The 27,002-nt window shown below is 35.0% G+C and overlaps 2 protein-coding genes across 9 annotated transcripts in view; one reads left to right on the plus strand and one right to left on the minus strand.

Moving 5' to 3' along the window:
• LOC141448055 (uncharacterized) overlaps positions 1 to 27,002 on the plus strand; it is a 326,177-nt gene that overhangs the window by 33,277 nt on the left and 265,898 nt on the right. The gene's annotated exons all lie outside the window — the stretch shown is intronic.
• LOC141448056 (uncharacterized) overlaps positions 1 to 27,002 on the minus strand; it is a 251,173-nt gene that overhangs the window by 29,456 nt on the left and 194,715 nt on the right. For 4 of the 6 annotated variants that reach the window (XM_074116097.1, XM_074116101.1, XM_074116096.1 and 1 more), the window contains 2 exons: positions 14,690 to 15,071; positions 1,698 to 1,920 (listed from right to left, as the gene is read on the minus strand). In XM_074116097.1, coding sequence (XP_073972198.1) covers positions 1,698 to 1,920; positions 14,690 to 15,041 — 575 coding nt within the window. In that variant the 5' untranslated portion in view covers positions 15,042 to 15,071. Of the gene's footprint in view, positions 1 to 1,697; positions 1,921 to 14,689; positions 15,072 to 18,208; positions 18,611 to 22,679; positions 22,928 to 27,002 lie in introns of those variants that run through there. The other 2 variants (XM_074116099.1, XM_074116100.1) reach the window with 2 other exon arrangements.

Raw genomic sequence — 27,002 nt, forward strand, 5'->3', positions numbered from 1 at the left:
GCAAATATCAATAATGATGGCAAACGGAAAGACAAACTATTTAAAGTTGATTAGAATAATATAGTCTCTATGTTCTGAGAACACCTATTAACTCAAGTGGATTTTATTTGAAGGAAAATATCAGAGTAAGGATAGATATTGGCTCAGTGGTCAGCGTATATTGGATAACCTCTCGGAGATTCCGGGTTCGAATCCAGCTGCTTGGCTCTCACGATTTTCTTCCATGAAGAGCTTTTTACGGTGATGGACAGTGTTATCTGTAACGAAAGAACGCTTTTCTTTTTTTTTTTTGTTGACTTCTACGTTTGTCTACGACAGCATCAACAGGGAACAGAGCTTTACCAAGCAATGGAATTCCATCTCAAGAAAGACTATGATGTGTCTCATAAAGATTACAATGGAAGGCGTTCAGTGTTCAGCACTCTAAATACAGAAACTCTAACTCAACCAACCCGCATAGCCACGCCCTGAAGAGGACAATATATTTGTTGAAACGTTGGCTAAAAAAGACGAGTTTGTTTTTTTATTTGACCGATTCCTCGCCAATCTTGAATCCTAAGTTAACAAATTACGGTCACGAAACCTATAAATTCATCTTTATAATTCAATTTAGTCCCAACACCTGGAGACCCGATTGTAACTTCAAGATCAAAATCACAAAATCAAAACTTAATCAGTAAAACCAGGTAATTGGTTGACAAGAGTTAGGAGTCTGGTAAGTTAATAATACTATCTTTGTCTTCAGTCCAAATCTCTGGGCGAATCACCACGCGCTTACACTCGAATATCTTCTAAATACAATATGTATATTTTTGGTGAAAAATTAACATAATTATGGTAAATTTATTCTGATTTTCAGTATGAGAAAGTTTTGCGAATTCACGGTACTGTATTTTTGTTATAAAATCAAGTTTTACTGATTAGCATAACAACATTCAATAATTATTATTTGCTTTAGTTTACAAAGTAGAACTTTGGTAGTCTATTTATGAAAAGTTAGGTAAATGTTGAAATAATTGAAAACCACTTAAAACTTTTCCAGATTTGTAAATATATTCCTAAAAGCTAGCAAACTTGCTCACAGCATGTGGTTAGCAGTAGAGACAAGAATGTGTATGGGTCCCACCAGAGTAAATATAAGCTCAGCTTCAATTAACACAAATTACAATGTAATTACATATGTAAAAAAAAAAAATGTCCGACACTAGTGGACTATTCCTAACCCGAAAAACCAGTTTATTGACAGAATTTTTTCTCACTTTTTTAAAAAAAAGTTTCTTGCAAACGGCTTATACGAAATTTAAAAATGTTTATTGATTTGGGTCTACAACGTTTCTAGGGCATTTCTAGGTGCTACTTCGACGTTAAATTTCGTCCTACCTTGAATCTGAAGATGAGAATTTCTTTGCACGAAAAAAAACAAAACATTTCGAACTAACTTTAGTTTATGCGCACCTGCTTTAAGTGTTTAAGCATTAATTATTCTGTAGCCCTTTTCCTAACAATCAAAAGGGTACGTGTGGAACGACAAAAGGTTAAGTGCAACTGTTCTAGGGAATGCCATCGCTGCCTTCTTAATGATTCTTTTGACTTAAGATTCTCTTTGTTCCTTCACTTGTTGAGTAATAACGCAGTAATGCTGCTTATTATATGAAAATAAGAAAACAATACAAATAAAATAAAGAATTTTTACTCACTTATCCAATCCTTTAAAAGCGTCTGATTCGATATTGCTAATTTTATTTTCATATAATGTCAATATTTCCAAAGTATCAAGTCCTTCGAAAGCCTTTGAATGTAGTGCGCTTATCTTGTTATGATTCATGTTCAGGATGAGTACATGATGTAGACTTCTGAAAGCCTGAGATGGTACAGAGCTTAGAGAATTCAATGATAAATCCAATTGTGTCAAACCTTGCCCTAGAAAATAAGAAATTTATATTAGTTTTAAAAGATTTTTTTTAAGTTATCAATTTATGATTAAATCAATAATCTCCAAGAAAATATTGATTAATTTGATGCCCTGAATGAAACGGATCATGTGACTATTATTTGCTCAATTTTGGAAAATATTAATTTTCTTGAAATTATTTTTTAAGAAAAAATAGTTGAAAATAATAAAATTTACTGAGATAAGTCGCACCTCCGCTTAAACCATTTTCTTAAATTTCGGAATTCCACAGAAATGTTTTAATTCCTTGTAAAGAGGCACTTTCGGTTCTCTGATTTTGTCCAAGACAATACCTTGAGAGGAATAGAAGATTAAAAATAATTTCCAGAGGATCTCGGAAACATAGATTAGATCCAAAATTGAAAATATCTGTTTTTGGGAAAGGAGGACAAGAAATAGCTAATTTCTCCACGCCCGCTTTTGCATTCCCGTGGCTAAGGTTAGAGCCATGGGTTAGAGGTAGTCTCATGGGCTAATTGTTACGAGTCACGTTTCTAATCTGGGAAAAGAATGCTACCAGATCTGGGGCTTATCTCGAGCGAGAGTAGAAACTGTGATTTAGATAGAAACTGGGAACATGAAAAACCAAGTACAACAGTTGGTTAGTTGATTCAATGTTATTTAGATGGCAGAGTAAGTTCATTGCCGCAGTTTAATTGCTCTTTGTAATATTGGAGTTGTTCACTGTTTGGGAGTGATTGTTAATTCTGTAACAGTTAATTGGATAGCTTGTTAATTTATGGTATTTGGGATGTGGCATACAGATCTAATAGCCAATCAGGAGCTTGCTATTTACAAACTTATACTTATCAATTAATTTGATGATTATCTTTTTTTCTCTGTCTTAAGAAAAGTATTACAAGATCTTACATTTACACTGGAAATATCTATTTTGAGATCGCCAGAGACCAAAATAAGTGGATTTAAGAAAATGATCCGTAATAATAATGTGTTTATCTTTGAAACAGTAGGTACAATAATTTTGGATAATTGTCAACAATTGCCATGTTGGAACCGCTGCTGCTTCTTAAAGCTATTGCCAGAGGTGCGTTGACTTCTTGGTTGTCATTCATATTCTCAAAATGTAATAATGAATGAGAATAAATATGAAATTGAAACAGTTCAATAGGTGGCATCTTACCCCAAGCACTGGCGGAAGATGCCACATAGATTTATTTGTGTACTACGGCTTCAGCCATGTTGTTTCAAGCTAACACGTACTCACCAAGATGCACACAACACAAATATCACGGAATTATTATGTTTAATCTAGTCCATCCGTCACCAAACCTTAAGAAATGGACAACGAAATATTATAAAATGTGTACTCGCCGAATTCAAAGAGTTGAATTTTCAGTTTAACGACGATTAAACTAGATATAAATAGAAATATTCACAAGCACGGTTGATGACTAAACGCTCTAACGTAGGAATTGCTCTCATCCAGTTGTAGATATGCAAAATCTGACGGTACTTGCGTCTTCCCCCTACTTACCTTATATATACACAAATAACACTTGTATATGGACACGTAGTCCGTCCGACAAGTTGACTCTCACAATCTAAAAGAAGAACTTAAAAGTATAAAACGAAAAAAATTGAAATGTGAAATTACATATAATCTGTAACTCCCGGCTCTCCTGGTGTATTCATACAAATTATCCTAGTCAAATAATTTGTCACCCTTTCATAACATAAATAATTTTCTCCCTAGCCATCTGATTCTAAATTCCTGGAGTACGGGACACATACCTACCAAGAAAATGGACTAAATTTTCAAAGAAAGAAGGTACCAGATCTGCTGAGGTTATAATTTAGGAATAATTGGCCCCTTAATTTGAAAATAACCTGCTTCTTGTGAACAGTATAATTGTGGTTTCCCAGATAATGCTTCTCACACCCAGATTTACCTTCAGCTCCTTATACAAACTGTGAATCTGGGATTTATTCATACTTATGCCGCAGGCTATTTTCACATTCCGAGCCAACACTTTCCAATAGCTTATTTACCGTCTCGCTACTACATACTTGTTTGGCAGAATTTGGACAGCTTGAAGTTTGAAGCTCTTTATGCCAGAATAATTTTTTTATTAATAATTTCTTCTGCTAGTATTCTAGGAAGGCGATCATGAGGCAACAATAAAACTTTATGAATATAGTTACAATGCAGTTTAAAAGTGTATAAAAATAAAGGGCTGGAATTCGTTAAAGGGCAACGTAAATAGCTAACTAAATGGTCAGTATACATTCTTAAACAACCGTACAAAATACTTACAAAACAAATACAGAATCATAGGAAGTTGCTTTCGATTGAGTTCTCATCTGAGGGTCATCCTAGGATATAATAATCCTTCATTTTCTACACTGTTGTATTAATTATTAAAAGTAGGTCGTCGAAATTGTAAGAGCTCTAGAGTCAAATAAGGAAATTATGCATTCATTTGGCAGATGTAAAAGAGCTGTGGTTATATAAGCTTGTGCATACCCGTATATTCAACTAATTAACCGAAGGGCCAATCTGGAACATTGCTGCGGTGCGGTAACAGCCCTACTTGACTCCTTGTGCAATTTACCACATCTATTGGGCATTCCAATCCCTTTGAACGGTACACAACTTGTTAACAGGATTCAACCGCATTTTGTTTTGTTTTATTCAATACTTAAGTTTGGGGAGAATTTAGATCTTGTCTATTTTTTTTTGGAGAGGGAATTTAGTTCATACTGATTATAAAATTCTACGCTCGTAAGGACTAAAAAAACTTTGAGAAGGGACAGAAGCGTTAAGATCAGAATAATCGCGGTAGCGTCTCGTACTGTTCGTACAAAAAATCGTACATAATCTTCCGTGGAAGCAAGTTCCCCTTTATCGCCATGAATCGCACTATTCTTCCTCCTACTATCTCTTCACTCCTCAATAAACTGGGAGCAAAAAAAGGAAAAAACACCACCCAGAAAAAGGACAAACTTATATTATGCTTAAAAATGTTCACAGTTAACTATTGATCTCGAACATGATTTCTAAAACAATAGAAGAGTTAGGTCATTACGGTAAAGTTGTTCCTCCAAGTATACTCCTCTAAGTTGTTCAAAAAATGAGGAGGATATCTTAAGCGTTGAGCCTACTAAATCCCATACACGTGTATTGGATTTAAATGCGGTATTTCTACAAGGCAGAAATTCTACCAGCATCTACTGTTAGGAGTTAAAAAGGTGTATAAGGTTGTGACTAATTTTGGGCTCAGTATAGTCTTTTTTTTTGGAAAATTGCAGGAGAACGATCAAGTCCAAAGAAGTTACTAATACCAAACACCAGTTGTAAAGTCGCTATGAGCTCGAGTAACAAAATTGATCGATCAACTCTAAATTGTTCTAATCAAGTGGGAACCTTCAATTGCCACTGTGATGAACGGGATTTGTCACAAAAGATATTTGTGATCTCAACGCAGATGATCTACTGATTTCTTTCTTGAAACAACAACCTAACTGCCTCTGAAAAGTCTTTTACTGCTAGACCGCGACATGTCGGTGGAAATGCAAGTCTAAATGTTGCTCTACACAACCGTAAAATGTTTTGGATGCCATTTTGTTGAGTCATTTATCCAATCTAACTCAATAGAAACTCAAGGGCGTAAGCTCTTGCCCCCCAATGTTGGTGGCGGCGAGTTTTGGCCTAGATAACTTCTCCAAGATCATCCACTAACACCTACGTTACTCAGACCAGGATATTCAAAGCACGGAAGAATTAGGTTTGGACTAAAAAAAATGTGTGCTTTCTCTTTGGACGCCATGAACACCAAGTTCGCCGCATCATCCATCACCTTCTTCAAAATGAGATGCGATCGCTAATTTATTATTATTTTCAGGGCCGGTAATGTTTCCTCACAAATGGTGTATAGCGATAATTATAATTGAACTGAAAATTCACCAGAAAATATTTCAATTTCTAGAAGCAGACTGAACTGAAATGAAGAGTAACTTCCAAGACGAAAAGGAATACTTTAGAACAGCATTGGTTTCTAACAAAAACAATCGCTGTTGAAATTGAAGGTTAACAGAAGAAAGAAGCGAAAAAAAGAAAAACCAACATCACGGATAAGGTTGAAGTGTTTGTGCTGTAAACGAGTGCTTGTAAGTGTGAATGAATTTAAAAAAGGGAAAGCAAGGGATAACCAACAAACTGCTCTTTAACGGAGCGGTGTTTTTGTTGTTCATGGTTACTGTAGTTGTTGTTGTTGTAGGAAATCCTTAATTTTAAGTTCAGCGTAACAAGTTCACAAGGTAACCAAGCTGTTACCAACCCTATCTCTCTCCCCTCCATCATCATAACCAACCTTCCTTTAAGTTTATCAAATTTTCTCTTTCCATCTTTTTTTATTCCCCACGCTGCTGCAAACTCTTACCATCGTTCGTAATTTTCCCCGTTCTACTCACAGACCAGACAGAACTACGCACACTTAGGGTTGGTTACCTCTCTCGGTCTGGGTTATTTTATACTTAATTTTTTTTTTAAATAACTTGACGAACGTAAAGCCTTCTCTTAATAGAGAAATTTTCATTTTTATGCATTAATATAGTAGTAATCTCTTTTCATGATAATTTACTAAATGGATAAATTTGCACGTTCTCTACCAGCTGTTAAGAGGAGGTAGGTAACTTTTTGGCTACTTACCAAAATAGGTTCAGATGTACAGTAGTATGACAAGACAAGAAACGCTTAGACTAGACAAGACACACTACTAAAACTGTCCTGTAGGATTGATTCATTAAAAATTGTCCGGAAGTATGTACAGCCTAGGAGACATGACATCCTGTAGATAGCCGTATAAGATAGATCTTTGTTCGCTAAAACATTGTGGCGATAGGATCAAGAAAATTTTGAATCAATTACTGGAGCTGGGGGTTTGAAACTCAATTAAACCATTGGCCACTTTGGTGCAACAGGCAAGATTCACGCGGGTCCACAACATATTTCCGAATATCTGGATTCTCAGAGACTGAGAACCGAAAATCTTCTTCATTAAGGTAGATAGATCAGTTTATCCAGTCAATCTTGATCTGTATGCCGTTTTGTCTAATTTCATAGACGGGAAATAGTTGCTCACACAAGGACGTACTCCAGATATAACCAGCAAAATTTTGTATAGCAAACAAATTTGGATATTTCTCAGCTAAATAAGAATATATTTAGGGGAATTCCTACTTCATCTTTTAAAACCGAATCATACTGGAATTTCAGTGAGAGTGGTAGATCCGGGTTCTAGCAGTTGCCGGAACTAAGTCACCGCGTTTATTTACAAGCCCACAGGCCCCGCAGAAAAGACCCTGGGCCAGTATACTCCGTCTTCAGTAGTTTATCAAAAACTGGGGAATTGTGTGTACGATATTGCCTCGATCTTCCCCGTTTAGCGCTATTTCCTTCATTTTTTTTTTTTTATATTTTGTATTTTATTTCAATACATCGTGGGGCCACAAGAAATTACTCGGGGGGGCCGCCAGTTTTTACGCCCCAGCACTAGAGTGAACTATCCTATAAAGAGAAATTAGATTTTGGTATTTATCTTTAATAATAATAAGTTTTAAAAAAATCATTATTAGTGATTTAAAATCTAACACACCAGTTACTCATGAACAAGATATCCAGACAAATTAATGATGCGCTTATTATTTGACATTGTCTACGTAACCAAGAGAAATGCAACAGGGAACCGGAAGACCTAAACACAAATGGTCCTAAATAAGCTTGTTTATTTACTACATCTCTCTCCAATGATGTGTTAACACAGACCTCGCCAGTTTCCTTTAAAGAAGTCTTCAAAAATTATTAATTAATGAAAAATAATCATCTTAATAGAGTAAGGTACAAAAATTACGGCCCCCCGCTCCAAATGAGGAAATTTATCCTTCCCCTCTAAAGTGCTATTTCAGCATAATGTACGGCCTCATCACCCAAGGAATTAGCAAATAAAATTCTAAATTTGGGGGGAAAAAATTTATGAATTATATTTCTTAGTAATAAATGAATCAAATTAGATATTTAAAAAAAGAAAAGACATAAATTTTCCAGTTGTATGAAAAACTTAAAAGTTGTTTTTACATTTTTTTTCACCTTCTAGTTTTCCCAAACAGGAATAAAGGTATATAATATTTCTTTTTTCTTTTTTTGGAGGATGAACTAGTTGGTTGTTTACCCTGGAGGGCCACTGCTGGTTCCCAGTAAAATGGAAGGAGACTTGGAAATGATACTCTTAATCCAACAGCTATTTCTCCACCCCCACTCACCACTTGCCAGCTTCTTCTTCTTCTTCTAGTGGCACTTTGGCCACCTACCATTGTGTGTAGAAGAAGTTAAATAACTTGTAGACCCACATTTATGTATATATATACGTATATGCAGCGTCATTTCTGTTTTTCTTCCTTGCGAGTTGGTTAAGAGCATTATGGGCGAGTATTTACTCGTGTTCTGGGGGTAGTGAATAAATAAAATGACCTCCCGGAGGGCAGGTGTAAGAATAGAGAAGCCGGATCACATGTGGAGGATTGCAAGAAAATGGAATCATATTATGATTTCTTCTCTTGCACTCCCTCTCTATTTATATATCTACGACAATGCAGTGTGAGCCGGCGCGTTGTCTTGATGGTGAACCCATGACTTGTCTTCCACAAATCGGCTCGTTTTTTCCTTAAAACTTTCACGGAGTTGAGCAAGCACCTCACGGTAGTAATGTTGATTAATTATAATCGATATTTTCATCCGTTTTGGACGTGGAAGGGCGACCTGGGCGGTTATCATCTCCGACGTCTTCTCGGCCATCTTGGAAACTACTTGAACCACTCAAAAACTTGCGCACGTGATATAAACATTCATCGCCATAAACTTCTTTTAATAAAAGATAAGTTTCAGTAGTGGTTTTACCAAGTTTTTGATGTGAAATTTCGTTGCTCTACTACATGTGTAGTATCACATGTTTTCGGCAAAACGAAACTAACACCTCTTTACACAAAGAACGGTTCCGGTCAGACAGATTTCTCTACAAACACGTGAGACGCTGCTGCAATCGAAAGAGAAGGCTTTACGCTGCACAGCTGTCGCGGTCGTTAGGATTTGGTGCATGCATAGTTCTTCTGTAGCAGCATCACTCTCGTTATTTAATAGCCACACCTCGTATATATATTATAATCCAGGCATTTCCTCATAATTTTTGCCCATCCCGTTGGTCAGAAGACTAGTGTAGATAAAGGGGATGATAATAATAAAAACAAAATAATCTGTTCCCTAGAAAACTATGGGATTTAAAATCTCTTCGGGAGAAGAAATCTACTTCAACTTTTGTGGTGTATAACCAAACTCTTCGCATGATCAAGAAGCAGTGGTTCCCAACCTTTTTATGACCAGGGGCTATTTTAATATTTTTTTTTGTTAGCAGGGACCACAAGGTTCAATATCACAGTAAACTACTTTTAGATTTTAAAAATAAACTTCAATTAACATTGTGATTATGTTTTCAGTTATATTATTGTGCTGCTATTTGAGCTTGCATTTTCTTAACAAGATAGGGCAATCCTGGGATTGATGAGATTGCTCAAAGCGACACGCATATCATCATCTGATTTTTTTTTTGTCGACTCCTGGACTGGCGGTCTACGTCTCACTCACTGCGCCTTCGTCGCCCGTCAAATAAATATATTATTATTTTAAAAATGTTAAGTGTTTCGCTGACCATATCTTAGTTCTTGCGGACCACTGGTTGGGAACCACCAATATAAAGGAACGATCTAAACGCAGGAGAAGAGATAAAGCAAATCAAACCTAGATCCTCCTAAAATAAACTTTCCCTCCTTTGCATCACGCATAATTACTCTATCGCTATTTTTAGTGATCATAAGTTGGTTAAAATTTACTTGAATTTAGATCTAATAAAAGATCAACTTTGAATTATTCATTCTTCCATTGTTTTTTGTATTGTTTAAAGGGAAAATTGCGATAATTATATGGCTGAAGTGAGAAAAGTTAATTGAGAGCCTCTGTTTTACGCTTTAATCAACCCAAGGTAGAAACTGGTAAAATTTAATTCAACTAAATGAGCTTCGGGTGGATGGAGTCCAGGGGACATTAAATGAGGCATCAAGAGATAGGTGCCCCAAAGAGATCTGTGTACCGGTGGTGTTCAGTATATACGACTGTAGATTTAATGAACAAGAACAAAGCTAATGGTCTGGGGTATGGAGCCGGAGGGGTGGGCGGAAATTAGGAGTAAACTTTTTTAAAATATTGAGGTAACTGTGAGTGGTGGAGGAGGGCCAGCAAATGGTCGGATAGGAGCGCCCCTTGTAAATTAGTTTAGTTTTTTAAACTTTATATTTTTTCTTTTATTTTATTTATTATTACAGTAATAGTAATAAAAAACAACAACAACACGGCCAGTTAGAAAACTGTAGCTAATTTATTACAGAGCGAAACTATAAAGCAGAATTACAGAAGTTTTTGCTCAACTCGTTTGGACCTCCTCTGAAATTGCTACCTCAATATTTACTGCAAAGCTTTAATAACTTTTTTTTTTTTTTTATAACCTAAAACCCTAAAAAAAAAGTTCACTTTCATATTCGTCCATTTTTAAAGCTTTCACAACAATTCCACTTTTGCCGCCCCATATCCCAATCTCCCGGTTATCTACGAGGTGTGGCTATTAAATAACGAGACTGATGCTGCTAACAGAAGAACTATGCATGCGCCAAATCCTAACGACCGGAACAGCTGTGCAGCGTAAAGCCTTCTCTTTCGATAGCAGCGTCTCACGTGTCTGACCGGAACCGTCATTTGTGTAAGAGGTGTTAGTTTCGTTTTGCCGGAAAAACATCTGATACTATACAATGTAGTACAGCAACGAATTGTCGTGAAATTTCACATCAAAACTGGGTAAAACCTCTACTGAAACTTGATCTTTTATTAAAAGAAGTTTATGGCGATGAATGTTAATCACGTGCGCGAATGTTTGAGTGGTTTAAGCGTTTCCAAGATGGCCGAGAAGACGTCGCAGATTATGACCGCCCCCAGGTTGCCCTTTCACGTCCAAAACGGATGAAAATATCGATTATAATTAATCAACATTACTACTGGTGAGGTGCTTGCTCAACTCTGTGAAAGAGTAAGGAAAAAAAACGACCCGATTTGTAAAAGAACAAGTCACGGGGTTCTCCTCCATCAAGGACAACGCACCGGCTCACACTGCATTGTCTGGTCAAGATGTTTCTGGCCAAGTACAACATCCGAGGCCATCCGCCTTATTCGCCTGACCTGGCCGCCCCATGTGACTTTTATCTATTCCCCAAAGTCAAATCTGCCTTAAAAGAACCACGATTTCAGTTCGTTGAAGCTGTGAAAAAAAAAGCGGCACGCGTCATGCAGGAGCTCACCAGAAAAAGACTTCCAGCACTGTTACGAACAATGGTAAATTCGCATGGAGCGTTGTAGGGATATTGGAGGGGTGTATATTGAAGGTGATAATAACTACGTAAATATGTATAAATTTAAAATAGAATGTTTTACAGCAATTGTCTCGTTATTTAATAGCCACACCTCGTATTAAACAAATGGAAGTGCCTTACCCTCAATTAAATGAAACTTAAAGAGGGAAGTCTAATCGCATCACTACACCAGCAATGGCTTAAGTTAAATTTCCCGATAATATGTAACATATGGTTTGATACTCTCAAAACTTGCCCAAAAATGCCTTAAAAAAATTCTTATGATTAAAATAAAAAAAATAAAGCTTTGCATACGTAACCTAACTGCAGAGTCTTGAGCAAAACAAAGGAGCCATTTTTCATTTAATCTAATTTCAACGTCCACGCAAAAGAAAGACTGCAGAAGAAGAAGACTTTAGCCCCGTTTCCTACCATAATCTTCATTACCAGAACATCAACTAACCAATAAGCTGGATGGTCGTACGATACCGGAACACTAATGGTATTAGAAGCAGCAGAATAAGAGAGAGGGGACGATTGAGTCCACTCAGAACTTCGTATAAAGTTGGAAAGTTCGTTTAACTTACCAGACGTGACAATCACGTAAAAGAAAGACCCTCACCCTAGAAGATACATAAGGAATCTGGAAGTACCATAAGTGCGATGACAATCATCTACAAAGTGGCTTGTAGATTCATTTATATCAGCATATGCTGCACAAATTGGTGATTGGTTCAAAATAAATGGGTAGGCCAAAGAATCGTGTCCCCCCCCCACTCCAACACCTAAACTAGCTGGTGGATCTAATACCTAGTTAACTGAAGCAGAATCGTACGAGTTAAGAGACAGACCAAGAGCCTTTTCCTCCTGACGATAGTCCAGTGTAGGGGATCTCCAGCTTTTCTGAAACTATTTTAAACAAAAATCACTCCAGTTCTAAAACGAAAGTTGGATACAGGAACAACAAGGTTGTGAATCATTGTAACCAAAGAAGGTCCTTCCCATATTGCCTGATCAGCATACTCCTTCCCCTAGAATCCCTAGGAATGAGGAAGTAGTGATAGGATTGTACATAACACCAAAATGGCCTTAAGAGGAAAATTTCCCTATTTCTATTACCCAAAAAATACTAAGAATTACTTTTTATTCGAAAAATATTCGCTCTGAATGTCCGAGGATACAAAATTAAAACAAGTTCTTTTCCAGAATATCTAAATTAAAAAAATGAAATAACCATTCAGTAGAGTCAGACAAAGAGAACGCTGAAAACTTGATACTGAAACTTTAACACGATCTCAATTCCCACTTTCATACTCTTTTCTGATAAAAGAAAGTACGAGAAAAGATAAAAAACTTGAATAATAACCAAAAATAGTTTTATATTTATTAAATAAAATAATAATAGAAAATAATGAAAAGGACTTAATTAAAGAGCAAGCAACTAAGGTAAACTTGCTGCACGATTTGTAAAGCACTTAAGGAATGCTTGTGATAGAACTTGAGCTTGTAAGCTCTAGTAATTTGGCGTACCAACCATTCTGTTTGTTTTATAGCTTTGATGCGAAGCTCTGGTTAGCAGAGTGTAGGAATGTAAGCACGGCATTAATACATCCCTACAGGACCCACCCAAAAGGAGAATTGTTTACCATTGCTTTTGATTAATTAACCAATGCTTCCTACAGACGTCATTTAATAATTTATGACTGCCACTCTTCTCAGCCATTCAAATTATCACAGGTGGTCCTTTACTAGAGATTGCTGAATGCCTTCATTGTTAAATTATATAAAGTACATTTTTAATTTAAACAAAAATTTGTTAAAAAAAAAAAAATATCCCAGTAATTTTCAAATAAAAAGAATGAATGAAGGATTCGAGAGAATTATGAATGATCTAAGCATCTTTTTACCTGCAACTACCTGCAGTGGGAGAAGTGCATTCATCAACAAGAATCAAGAGCCCTTAACTAAGCATTACTTAGTTAAATTAATCTCCTGTAGGAAGTAGCCGATCAGATGTTCCACGGCTCAGTCATTTCGATCTCACGGTCATTTGAAAGACTCACCGTGCCCGTCAGAAAGAAAGATTTATAAAACTATATATTACTTTAAGAAGGATGCCTACTCTTGCCAGTCTCCCAGAACTATTATCCAAATAAAAAAAGGTGAAACAAAATCGCTGGACTACTTTCAAGGAAAATGCACTCCCAAAAATTAACTCAATAAAGTAGAGGACTTTCCATCCAACTTGGGACATACCTGCAATCTATTTAATCCTATAATCGCAGGACTTCTTTAAGGAAAACGCACTCCCAAAAATTAACTCATTAAAGTAGAGGAACTTCCATCCAACTTGGGACATTCCAGCAATCTATTTAATCCTATAATCGCAGGATTTCTTTAAGGAAAATGCACTCCCAAAAAGTAACTCATTAAAGTAGAGGAATTTCCATCCAACTTGGGACATTCCAGCAATCTATTTAATCCTATAATCGCAGGAATTCTTTAAGGAAAATGCACTCCCAAAAAGTAACTCATTAAAGTAGAGGAATTTCCATCCAACTTGGGACATTCCAGCAATCTATTTAATCCTATAATCGCAGGATTTCTTTAAGGAAAATACACTCCCAAAAAGTAACTCATTAAAGTAGAGGAATTTCCATCCAACTTGGGACATTCCAGCAATCTATTTAATCCTATAATCGCAGGAATTCTTTAAGGAAAACGCACTCCCAAAAATTAACTCATTAAAGTAGAGGAACTTCCATCCAACTTGGGACATTCCAGCAATCTATTTAATCCTATAATCGCAGGATTTCTTTAAGGAAAATGCACTCCCAAAAAGTAACTCATTAAAGTAGAGGAATTTCCATCCAACTTGGGACATTCCAGCAATCTATTTAAACCTATAAGTATAAAATCAAATGAGACTGTAGTACATTGAAATGGGAACTTAAGAGGAATGCCTACCTCTTTCCTAGTAGTGCCTTTAATAAAGTTTCCAAGGAAAAATGTTTCAAATAAATTTGTAGATCTACTTGAATTCAATACGAATGCGCTGGTAAAAAGAAAACCTTAGGCAAAAATAGTAGAAAATCAATTCAGTTAAGTGCAACTGTTTGGTTGAGGGATATTTTGCTATTAAGTTAAAGTCCGGGTCTCAGGTGGGACACAACCAACATTGAAAATATGCCCGAATGTAAGTTTCTCGTTCCTTTTACAAGAGATAAATAGATAAAATAGAAACAAAATTACAAATACTAGATAAGGAACACTTACCCATAGAACTGAGCGACGATTCTTCAACGACGGCTAGACTACTATTATGTATTGTTAAATGTCTGATATCTATGCCGAGAAAAATGAAACTTTGTAATTTTGGTAAATTGTTGTGCCGCAACTTTAGATAATAGACTACAGCGCCATCTTTGCCTTTTAATACTGTAGCAGCACGATTTATATGGAATAAATCTGTTGATTCGCATAAAATATCTAGACCATTTTTTTTGATCATACACTGACAGGGTGCAATCTCTTGGTGTAATGGACATTGTTGCGGGCTACCGGATTGGCCGCCGACTGCTCCTACAGCAGCCAACAGGAGTAGGCCTGCCCAACTGCACATCTTCATAACGTCCGCTCCATATGCTACTCTGGTAACCTGAAAAACAATAAGAAAACTGTTATCTTAAATGTATAGTTGGAACCCAAGCTATCTAAGAGTGTGGAGCGAATGGAAGGGTAAAATATATACATATAAATGCTATGAAAAATCAAGACGAATCTCTTGATAAGAGAAATTCCTCAAAAATTAAGTCCTCAAATAACTAAATTCCTCAAAAAAAAAAAGAGACATTCTTTTGTGAAAAGCCTCCAATATCTTTGAACGTAAAACGGGAAAACTGATTTAAAATAATTAGAATTCTGCATTTTCCCCCTATGTGGGGCAACAGCGTATGTTTTGAGTTAAAAAACTCTTTGAAGCGATGTTTCACATGCTTCAGGACTATATTATTATTATTATTATTGTGATAACCTTTATTTAAATAAATACAATAACACAAAAGTGAAAAGGTATACAGCATGACCAATACCGACTGCTAGAGTAGCTGCTTACGAGTATATAAATACATTCAGTTAAATGAATTACAAAGATATTTACAAGAATGTTATTAATACATTAATGAGAACGAAAAGACGAGAGGAAGAGAAAAAAATAGATAACATACAATTATAAAATGAAAAAAATTAAAAGATACTTGGAGAGTAAAAAGTTATACCAAAAGATTCTCAATTCTTCTCTGTCAAACAAAATAAACTAAATAACATTAATAATTGAGGTGCTTTAATCTACAGTTCCAGGCTAGTTAAGCAAAGGTAAATGATGCAGAACTATAGCATATGTATATAAATAGCCCATTATTTTTACAAATTAAATATTGGGGCCAGCTCTTATAAATGCTTTAAATATTTCAAATGGAGTTCAGTTCTTCAAAGATCTTCACAAACAATTTTTAAACTAAGACCAGGTAGATTGTAGTTTGTGAAGAGAGTTGCTATAAATCTACTGAGGACTATGAAGTCTACTTTTTAAGGCTCCATAGAATTTTTAGTGTTAGCGCTGAAGTACATGGGACGTCTTGTAAAGAATAAATGTGTAAATGTAGGGGGTATAAATCATGTAGGTTCGCTAAAACCTGAATAATTTTCTGTCAGCCCTAGTATATTTATGGATGCTTGTGTTGTTAAGACTGGGATACCCGCAGGGATGCCAAGATCCCTGAAGAGGTTGGCTAGTTCATCTCTCACCGTACGGGGTTAACAATCGACTACTTCTTGCCTCTAGTACGGCCTAAAATATATTGTTTTTGTAGAAACAAACAATAAATAATTTCTCAGAAGCTAATTTCCTTCAATTGAGCAGACAACAGAGCAAGACAATACTGGAGTTTACCTCAATAAGTATAAAAAATCCCAAAAGAAATAATTAAATGAAAACACAAAGCCAGAAATAACAAAGCAAAATATAAAATTTACCTCAGAACAATAGCAACTTCATACAGGACTCTTGGAGAGGGGTGGGAACATTATTCCCACTAAATTAACCAATATAATTTACGGTTCTGCTTGCTGTGTTTTAAAAAAGAGTGTAATGAATTACTAAAATTTTGAGACTCAAGAAAATTCCGCTAGCGACAATACCATTCAACTTTTTCAAAATGTCTTCGATATATATTTTATTTGAATAATTTTTCCGGAAAAATGGGGAAAAGTGGGAAATTTTCAGTAATACTAAGAGATTGTTAAATTAATGGCGTTAATAACCGGATAGTGTCACAAGTTATTTTCGCTGAGAGTTCACAGAGTAAATGTTAAGACAACAAACATGACATGTGTTCTCTAACGGATACTCTCTCATCCATTTTGTTTTCCTTCTTGCTCTCACCTCCTCCTCCTTAAATCCCTCATTTCCCAAGTGTCACAGCCCACCACACACAGACGATCCTGCTGTTTGTTATTCAGCCGCTTGGATGTTCCTCTTTACCCAATGGTTGATGGGGAAAAAATAAAAAATCATCGGTACTTGTCAACCGATTGACATACTCGATACGATTTCTTTTACTCTCGTAAACTTTGGAATTCACGAAAATTTGAGATTCTTAAATATTATTTTCTTAACATTTACCTATTTTTTTATTTTCTCTCAAATAAAATGAGTTGCAAAAATTTGTGGATGAAAATGCGAAATAGACAAAAAAGAAGAGATGCTTATCTAACGAATACTAGCGTTTCTCTCAAATATTGTTTAACCCAATTTTGCTCTCGTTCTCACTATTGGAATTATATACCATTATGTGTAGTAATTGGGCCTCAGAAAACATGCCAAATTCCAATTTTCCCCTTATACAGCAAGTATTGGGACTGGATCCATAAATATGCACAAAGTGTGGTTCAATTTATTCTACCTTTGTTGACAATCAGAACAAGAAACGATAAGGGTCACAAAGCCAAACAACTCTATCTATTCAGTGCCACAGCACTACTAAACAATTATTAAAAATCGCCAACAGCAATACTAACTGAAACAATAAGCATAGAAACTAAATATCTGCACCAAGCTTGAAACTAATACCTGCCAGAGAATTGCATTCAACTTTATAGCACAGAAATGTTAATTATGAATAATGAACCATGAGTCTACAAAGAATGAAGCAGAATAATTCAAGATAATTGACTAAGCTACAATTCAATCCTAATGAACCAAACAAATAAGCGAAAATTTGCAATATATACAAACAATCTAAAAAAGATTTTAGAATTAACGCCAAATGAAAGACCTCACATATCTATAGGTAAAGAAAAGGTCAAATTAAGCATTAACTATTAATACCTAAAATACCTACGTTCTAACATAATTAGGAAATAAAAGAAAATAAATCAGTAAATGTAACCTAAGGTACCTGACTTCAGTTTTTACATAAAAATGATTAAAATCAAAAAATTAATAAAAGTATAATTAATTAAAAATAATGAACACCTTTTCAAATTTAATTAGAAAATACGATAATGGAGAAACTCAAGAAATCTTTTAACCCAACACTAATCGTGCTTTTGAAACTATCAAGTGTAATTACACTTATCCGTAAGATATCGTCACTGGAAATACAATAACACCGTTAGTTCAAAAGTTGTAATTTATAGTAATTAATAAGGAAGCTAGAAGGTGCTTAGAACATGCACTTATGCTTTTATGTATGATTGGGAACTTATTTGTTCTTATTATTGTTTTGTACTTACTTTTTATTTGCATTATTTTTTAGAATATTAGCCTTAACATGCTCTCTTTACGTAGTGTCGTTTGAAGTTAAGTATAAGTCTTTTACTATAACACCAATTTTCCTCTTGTCCTCAACGGCGGAATTAGTTACTAAGGGTAGCTGGACACCCAGAACGTGCCAGATCCCAATTTTGAGATTCATGATCTTATCTGACGGGCGATTCTTGGCTAACACATGAAGAGATTGGACTAGGTCCATATTTTCACAAATATGATTCACAATTCATTATACCTTGTGTGGACAATCAGAATACAGGTTGAGAGCGTAAATAGGGTAAATTTACAAGAAACGATTAAGATAAGCTCCAGAGAAAAAACTAAAGACGACCCGCTCATGGTCACGCCACACTTAACCTTCTGCTATCCTTACTCAGTGTTGCCAACCGGTTACACCTAAATACTAGTGAACACAAATAGCAAATTTAATTTCAAATTATTTTTGATCCGTGATGTCAGAGGTTTACCCTTTTGACCTTCTTTTGTACTAGATCGATGACCTAAAATCAGAGCAGATTTATTTTTACTGCGACTTTTTTTTTTTATTACATCGACATCTAAAGTCATTAGCGCATTCTACTGTTATTATTTTTATAGTTAATTAGTTTTCTTATCACTTGGTACTAGATAACAATATTTTGCTTCTGTGTAGTAATGTGATAACTGTTCAATCAAATGTAAGGGACTAAATACACAATGTGAGAACTCTATTACTTCATCTAACTTGTGAATTTCAGTCGGCCTTATTTAAGAATTACAAGCCTAATTCCGAGATATACATATAATGTAAAGAAAGCCTGTAACACTATCTAAATCTTCTATACTATTTGTCACGATTCCTCGACAAAAATTCATTTCTTAAATGATTTTGACCCAGAAGTGTTATCTTTATGACTACCGTTATCCGAAAATCCAGTTTAAAACAACTTTAAGGTACCTCAGGTATTAAATAAGCAATTGACTGGATCGAACGTAGACCAAAAGGAGGAGTATGATTATAGTATTTCCAAGATCTTCTAGGGCAACGGCTTACACAGAAAAAAGGGGAATATTACGTTATTCGCAAAAATATTTTCAATTTGCATTAGAAATGCAGAATTACAATTATTGTCAGATAAAAGTTTAAAATCTGCAGATGTGCAGTTAGTTTGTAATGTTTAAGACAAATTGTTACTGATATTTCAATCCATTCTTAGAAAAATCCATTCAGTAAGGTAGTACTTTCGTTTGATTGGTTCTGGTCGCTTTTTTTTTTTTCCGGAGGTTTTCCGCACTGTGACCTTTTTAGATCTATCGTGCCCCCACTTGTGCAGAGAAGACTCTGCAGCATACTCTTGTGATGAAAGAACTCACCCAGATATTCTAGAAAAGTTGAACTCTAAAACGATTACCCTCACCAGATTTTCAAAATCATGGCTTCAAATTTGAGTGTTCCAAGTGTTTTAAGGCGGCCAGTTTACACCCTTAAAATCCTGATGACGTGATTAAGCAAAATCCTAAAGATCGGGGCACTGTAGATTGGGGGGAACCACTTCCCTGACGCGTAATTTCTCACATATCCAGCCACAACATCGGGTAATCACCCCCACCAGCTCTTTGGGGAACACCCAGAATGAGTGCAGAGTCGACAGATTGGGTTGACCACTCCTCTAAATAGCCTCAAAAACCTTGAGGACTTCAGAATGGAATATCTCCAGTGAAAAACTCAATGTAAAAATTTGATAAGATCGCAATACTTCTAGTGGATAAGAGAAAGGAAAACCCAAAACACAAAACCTTTTTGGGCTACTTATTTTGAAATTTTGTTCAACTAAGGCATGCTTACAAAATTGATATACAAGAAATGGAATTTATTCTTGTTCAGTAAATTGAACATTTAGTAATATATTTTCCAGCGAGTGCGTCAAGAAAAGCTGTGGGAAATGAAACATTTCACATAAATTGAACATGTTAAACAACGTTACATACATTTCTACCTAAAACATTATTACAATAATTAATTTTAAAGGTAACTTGATTATGTTGAACTTTTGAGTTATACAATAATTTATATTCTAACTACAGTTTGTTTACCTCAATTATTTGTAATAAACCATATTAATGCACATTACCTGTTTACAGATAAGTAATAAATCGGAATTAGGATTGATTTAAAGTGATTATACTTCAATTGAATTTTCCGTATATTCAATTTTTTAAAATTTTAAATTAATCTCAAACAGCATAACAATTGAGTACTAAAATCGACCCTTAGGAAAGCTTTATTGATTAATATTAATCCCTGCGCAGGCTAATTATAACTCTAGGTTAATTATACACAGAAGCAAAACTCTGTTAGTAATTTAATAAACGATGAGCTCTCAGTTAAGTTTAAACAGTGGGATCAAATTAATGAATTAGCTATTTGGAACCAAGATGAATGTTATCTCGCTTATAATTTGTAAAAACTTCTTGCCAATAAAAGTTTTTGATTAATATTTCTTAAAGATTTTTAGCGTTACAAATTACAGGATGTTTTGAAGAATGTTGATAAGTTTTACATTAAATTAACGGTTATAATAATAGAAATCTTTAGAGGTGTTCGTGAAAAAAAAAAAAAAAAAAAAATTAAGACTTTTCGCGGGAAAAGGACTTGTGCAGTGGGATTGTAAAGCATCGCTGATCTATTGCTGATATTAAGGAAGCGATAATGAGCTCTAGGTTAATAACGAAGAGGATGTAGAGGTCTTTATGGTGGATTAAATACGAGTCATAGGATAGGCCGACAATAGTGAAATGGAAGTAGAATCGAATAGTTTGGCTACTGTGAATCTTGGATAGATAGTTAGATTCTAGCAGGGCGGCCTTAAAGCCCCTACGCCACCGCGACCCCATGGATCTATTGTGGCTCCCACTACTCTAGAGCTCGCAGCACTTCAGACCCCGTCCTTGGATAGTTCTATAGAACTATCTTGGATAGTCCGATTCCATTGACTTAGATAAGCAGCATTTCTCATTATTGTTAATAACGTCTGTTTAAATTAAGCATTTTTTTTTGTTTGTGGGTGTTTTTCTTGGTCTTGTTTCAGGGGCTCCTAGTTGTAAAATGGCTTGTGGCTATAAGCCAAAATCACCACAATCTAAAAGATCCGATCTTGGGCTAGATTTCGTTAAACTTAAAAAGCTGCACGCCAACTATCTCTACAAGCTCTATGTTGTTTTACGAGCGATTGATGTGCTAAGTGTGAATGCTGTTAGACTGGGAGTTATCCCAGCTGTTAAGCTGAGACGCTAAGATTTTTGAAGAATGAATTCATGAAATCTTTTTGTTGTTATATTGGATTTAATGAGTTTTACAAATGGGGATTTATCAAATATAATATGGTAGCAAAGAGCTGCCAAAAAAAAGAGGCACAAGTGGCTAAATTCTCAGAAAAGTGGCATCAGGAGTAGAAAAAAAAACAAACAAACAAAACAAAATCGGAAACATCCTGACTTCAACAAAAATAGGGCTAGTACAATTTCCGTTTTTGGGAAGGCTACCAAGGTAAATTGACTAACTAACTGTAAGTGGCAAGTTAGGGCTTATTACCACTTTTCGTTTTTTGAATATTCTGTTCACATACAAAAAGACCGTACGATTAAAACATTTTTTTCGAATTCAGAAGACTATAAAACGTTAAGTGAAAATCAACAGTAACAACAAAAATTAAAAAAAAAGAAAAAGAAAAAATAAATTTGATAAATGCTTCATACTAAGCAATATTAAAATTACTTAGTATTCAGACAGAATTTAGCTTAAAAATATCTACCAAATAATGAGGCAAAAGTTTATCAACTGTATTATATTCCCGGAGGTAAGTTTAATTTAGAAGATGAGCTTTGGCAAGAAAACAAAAAAGAAGGATGTAAAAAATGAGAAACGAAATTGGTGGGGGAGTAACTGAAGGAAGAGAGATAAAATTGCAAGTCTTTCCCTTGGGATCTTGCTAGCGTAAGGGGAGCCACCTTTTTTGTCTCATTTTACCCATCCTCTCTTCTTAAGCTCTAGCCTCTCCCTACCTGTTCGACTATGCTCACCTTGTTATCTATCTCCAAAGCAACATTACCTTTAGATAATATAATCAAGGTAAGAGAGCCGTTCATTACTGTTAGGTATCTTTCTCTATTCCAGCCAAACATAAAGATAAGCTCAAGTAACTAACTATTCCTCCATCCTCTGACTCCATTTTCAGTCTGAGTCCAAGTTTGCAGAATTATATACTTTGTGCTTATAAGAGAATTAACTCATCCCTACTTTTCTAGCTCACTTTTACTCATCATTCACCCTAATATTCATCATTATTATCTTATTATCTCCTCCATATTTATGGCTAATTCTTCTTAAAATTTGTACAACATCTCTTTACTCAAATTTTTGTATTTACTCGAAAAAAATCTACAATGAATACTCACGTGACTTTTACTCAGCGTACTTAACGTGCTTAAATATTTCTTGAAACTTTAGAATTTGAATATAGAGGAAGCACAATGCCAGAGCTTACAGATTCTCCAACTAAAAAAAACGTGTTCGTCTTGGTGTAAAGGGAATGAACCCACTTTGAAGCATGAACCTCTTAAGTTGTAATGAAAAGCCTTTGTCACAACTTCAGAAACAAAACTCGCACTAGGTTTAGTTACTATGGATGAAAACTATCAATTACCTGAGGACACAAGACAAAATAATAATGGTTAAAATTAAAGTAGAAGAAATCTTTATCAAATAAGTGTAGAAGGTTATAATAAACACAAGGATAGACTAGCTTTGCCATTTCAACAGGACTTCTTCTCTTTCCCTCCAAATTCCAAATAGGGGAAACACTTATATGACGTAGCATAAACATGTGTTCCACTACCTGCAGATGCCTTAACACAACCAGCACTTGAAATACAAGAGAGTTTTACCACGTTAAAATAGCAAACTACAAATTTCCTTGCTTTACCGACACAGTATTTCTACAGTATTTTGTGGGGCTATAAATTTGTACATCTTTATCAAATTTTTCATATTCGTGTACAATTGACTTTTCATTATCATATCATTGCCAGAAATGTTATTATTAGGTTCTAACAGATTAGTTGTCACACTGTACGGATAGATCTCGCTAGATTTAACAAAAAGTAAACTATTTTTTTTTGCCCCCAAATTATGGTACAATTTTAAATTATATTTTGCTAACTATTTCTAAAGGTTTTTAATTCAGAAAAGCGGATTTAAAAAGAAGTTTTAACGAAAGTAAACATAAAACTGTAAAGTGAATTTAGCAACAATTTCAATTTAAAACAAAAATTGTTTCAGATCTTGTTGGTTTTTTATTTTATTTAAATTTCTTTTTTGGGCTTTTAAAGTTTTAATTGTAAAACGTAAAAAGAATTGAACTCTTTAATGAAATATCTATACATTTTTTGAAGGTGATGGTAAGAAAATTTTTATTCTAATGAATAATTCAAATAAACCCAAAGTTTTTATGTAAGTTTTGCTTTTTTATGAATCAATTTTTAATGAATTTTTTTTTTTCTTTAAATAAAAAAGAAATAAATTAGACTTCACGACATCGACCGAAAGGAAAATCATTTTTCCCTCTCCGTATTAATTCTGTATTCAATATTAATATTATTTCTTTTTACTTTAATCGACTGACTTTAATTGAATTTTTTGAAGAAACAAGATTATTTAAAGAGTAAATCTTTTAAAATAGGGTCTTTTTTTTTTTTTAATCATAATATTAAACTTGTTTCCCGAAGGAATTTAATTTGTTGGCAGTAAATGACTAAAATTATTATTTTTTATAAATAAGATTGATACCAAAAATATCAAAACCATTTTTAACTTTTTTTATACCAAAGAACCGACAATTTCATTGAAGTAGATGTTTGCAAAGGGAGGTTGAAGATGTAGCGGTTTGAAGAGCCTTGTATTGGCTGGAATAGAGTGGGCTAAAAAGGGTACTTGACTTCCTTACCAGCAAGATTGGTCAAGTGTATTCCCTACTTCTTACGTTAGTCAATCCACTCCATGTGATTGAAGGCGTAGTTCACAATGTATGGTTAAGGTAGAATGGCAAAGAATTGGAGGTCGCCCCCTCACTTATAGTTTAAATGGTAGCACAGAAGCGCTAAGTAATAAGTTCTAAGTGAACACGACCAAATGTAGGCCAACCCAGGAGCACAAAAACTGGTCAGAAGTTATTATTCAGGAAGTTTAGGAAGACTATCCTACTATCGATTTTTTTTTTTTCTTTAGCCGATCGACATCTAACGTCATTTAAAGCCCCAATCTTATATTCCTTCTCAAACAGGAATGCTCAAGCATCTTCCTGGCCCATTTAATCCTAAGATGAAATAGGTCACGAAAAAAGAGCCTGAATAGTTTAACAGATCCTAGCCTTAAGGAGGCACTAACGACACTGCACGTGTTGTTGTCAGGGCGAGGGGCTTGTCTGGATAAGGATGTTACTCTTCTGTGTGTGTGGGGGGGGGGGGGGGTGGTGGAACAAGGCCTGAGAGCTTTACCTAGGGAGCAACATAGAGCTTGTAGAGAGATAGTTGGCGTGCAGCTATTTGGGTTCAACGAAATCTAGCCCAAGATCTGTTTTTTTTTAGATTGTGGTGACTTTGGCTTATAGTCACAAGCCATTTTACAACTTGGAGTCCCTGAAACAAGACCAAGAAAAACACCCACACACAAAAAAAAATTGCTTAATTTAAACAGATGTTATTAACAATAATGAGCTACCTATCGAAGCCAATGGAATGGAACTATCCAAGATTCATCTAGAATTAAGAGTCTCAATTAAACGGACGCGTCTGGAGGGCGAGCTCTAAAGCTGGGGAGCCACAATAGATCCAAAGGGGTCGCAGTGGCATAGGTCTTACTAAGGCCGCCCTACTAGAATCTTATCTTCCAGACAAAACTAACAATGTACTGGGACATTTAATCCTTATTTAATTGTTTTGGGACGTTTAGGATAGAGCAATGAGCTCTAGGGATAAAGGAGGGAAACGCCTTCCGTCTAGCTAGGGAGTTGAAGACTAATGAGCGGTTTTCACACGTCTTCACTTCCTTTCTCTGAACCGCTGACCAGCGGAAGTGCAGCACCTAAGGTTATATAAATGGAAGCTAATTTTCAGTCTCTAACATTCTACTTCTTTGCTTTTTTTCAATTATTTCTTGTCTAAAACCACTTTTTAAGAATTTTACAAAGTAAAAGGAGTAAGTTTTCAGTAGAAATAGAGCGCGTATATCTAGCTGAACTAGTTGTTGCTAGATAATGTCGCTAATTTTATCTATTGTAACACGCGTGCTTGTTGCATCCCACAGTACCGCACTTTCAACCATAATCAGAGGTAGATTATTGAATTTAGAGTAGAGATTTCAACTTCACTTGTTTCCATGTCGCATTACACTTGCTGAATGATTAAGGAAGGTTACATGGTATGGATGTGTGTTACCGAAAATGTTTATGAATCGTAAAAGATTTTGTAAAAATAATGAAAACTCTTGGTAATTGTTTAATGGTTTGTTTAGTGTGTGTATAATATTTTAGAATTGTAGTTTTTACGAGGGGTGGCGCAAATTTAAGCAGAATACACGGATTTAGTTTATCATCGTAAGTCTGTGGAATTGGTTTCGAGTTGACCGGAACTACTTGATGTTACTGCTTCAGGTTAGTACTATCAATGAAAACCCAAAAAAACTGCACCCGGCACCGTTGCAATACGACCTCTTCCGGGGAACCGAAGGAAAGTAAAAATACAGGGTGTCCCAAGCTATATGGATAACGATTTTTTCTCGGAAACTAAGATAGCTAGAAAAAAACTAAAAAATACGTGTTCCCTTAGTTTTTTTTTTTTGTTAGATTTGACTATTTCTTTAACAATTTAACTATTTTAACTATGGACGTATTTCCTTTGGGGATCCCTGAAGAACAAGGTGATTATTCATAACTTTTTCTCTTTCTTTTCTTATTTCTGCTTACCTAAAAGCATCTCTAAATCTAGGTGTATCAGAATCAAGCCGGAATTGCATCTGTAGATGAACAAAAGCAGGGAACAATAGATGCCTGTAACTCGGTTAAAACCCGAATCTATTTCTTTGGCAGTAAGGGACAATTGGCAGGAAAGAGCATGCCTATGCATCTCTAATGGTAGAGGCCAGTTCGAACATAATCTGTAATATTAATGAGGAGTAAAATTTATAATAAAATAGTACTTTTCTTCTTATTCAATCAATAAACCGTTATAATATTATCATTTTGACATTTCTTATAAGAATCATGTTTTCATTCATAACTTGTAAAATATCGCTCACAGAAAAAAACCGTTCAAGTAAATTTTTCTTGAAATAAATTTATTTCTTCAAGTAAATCTATTTCTGAAATAAAAACCCCACCTCCCCATTTGAAAAGATGAAGTTGGTGCCTGTATCTCGCTTCTGGAAGCACCGAACAAAATTTACAAATTAAATTTGGATTTCTAACAAAAAAACTAAGGGAACACGTATTTTTTAGTTTTTCTCTAGCTATCTTAGTTTCCGAGAAAAAGTCGTTATCCATATAGCTTGGGACACCCTGTATATATATATACTATACTTGGGCCACCCATGGGGGAATAATACGCTGTATTGTTGTGATATCATAATGGCCAACTATTGCCACTAATAAAGGTTAATTTGAGTGAGTGAAGTGTCCCCTTGCTATAACACTGGAGCTCCAGAAGTGACACTCTATGCTAGCTCCT

The sequence above is a fragment of the Rhodnius prolixus genome, unplaced genomic scaffold (assembly GCF_049639745.1).
Source record: "Rhodnius prolixus isolate KJV_2025 unplaced genomic scaffold, Rpr scaffold_13, whole genome shotgun sequence".
Taxonomy (NCBI): domain Eukaryota; kingdom Metazoa; phylum Arthropoda; class Insecta; order Hemiptera; family Reduviidae; genus Rhodnius; species Rhodnius prolixus.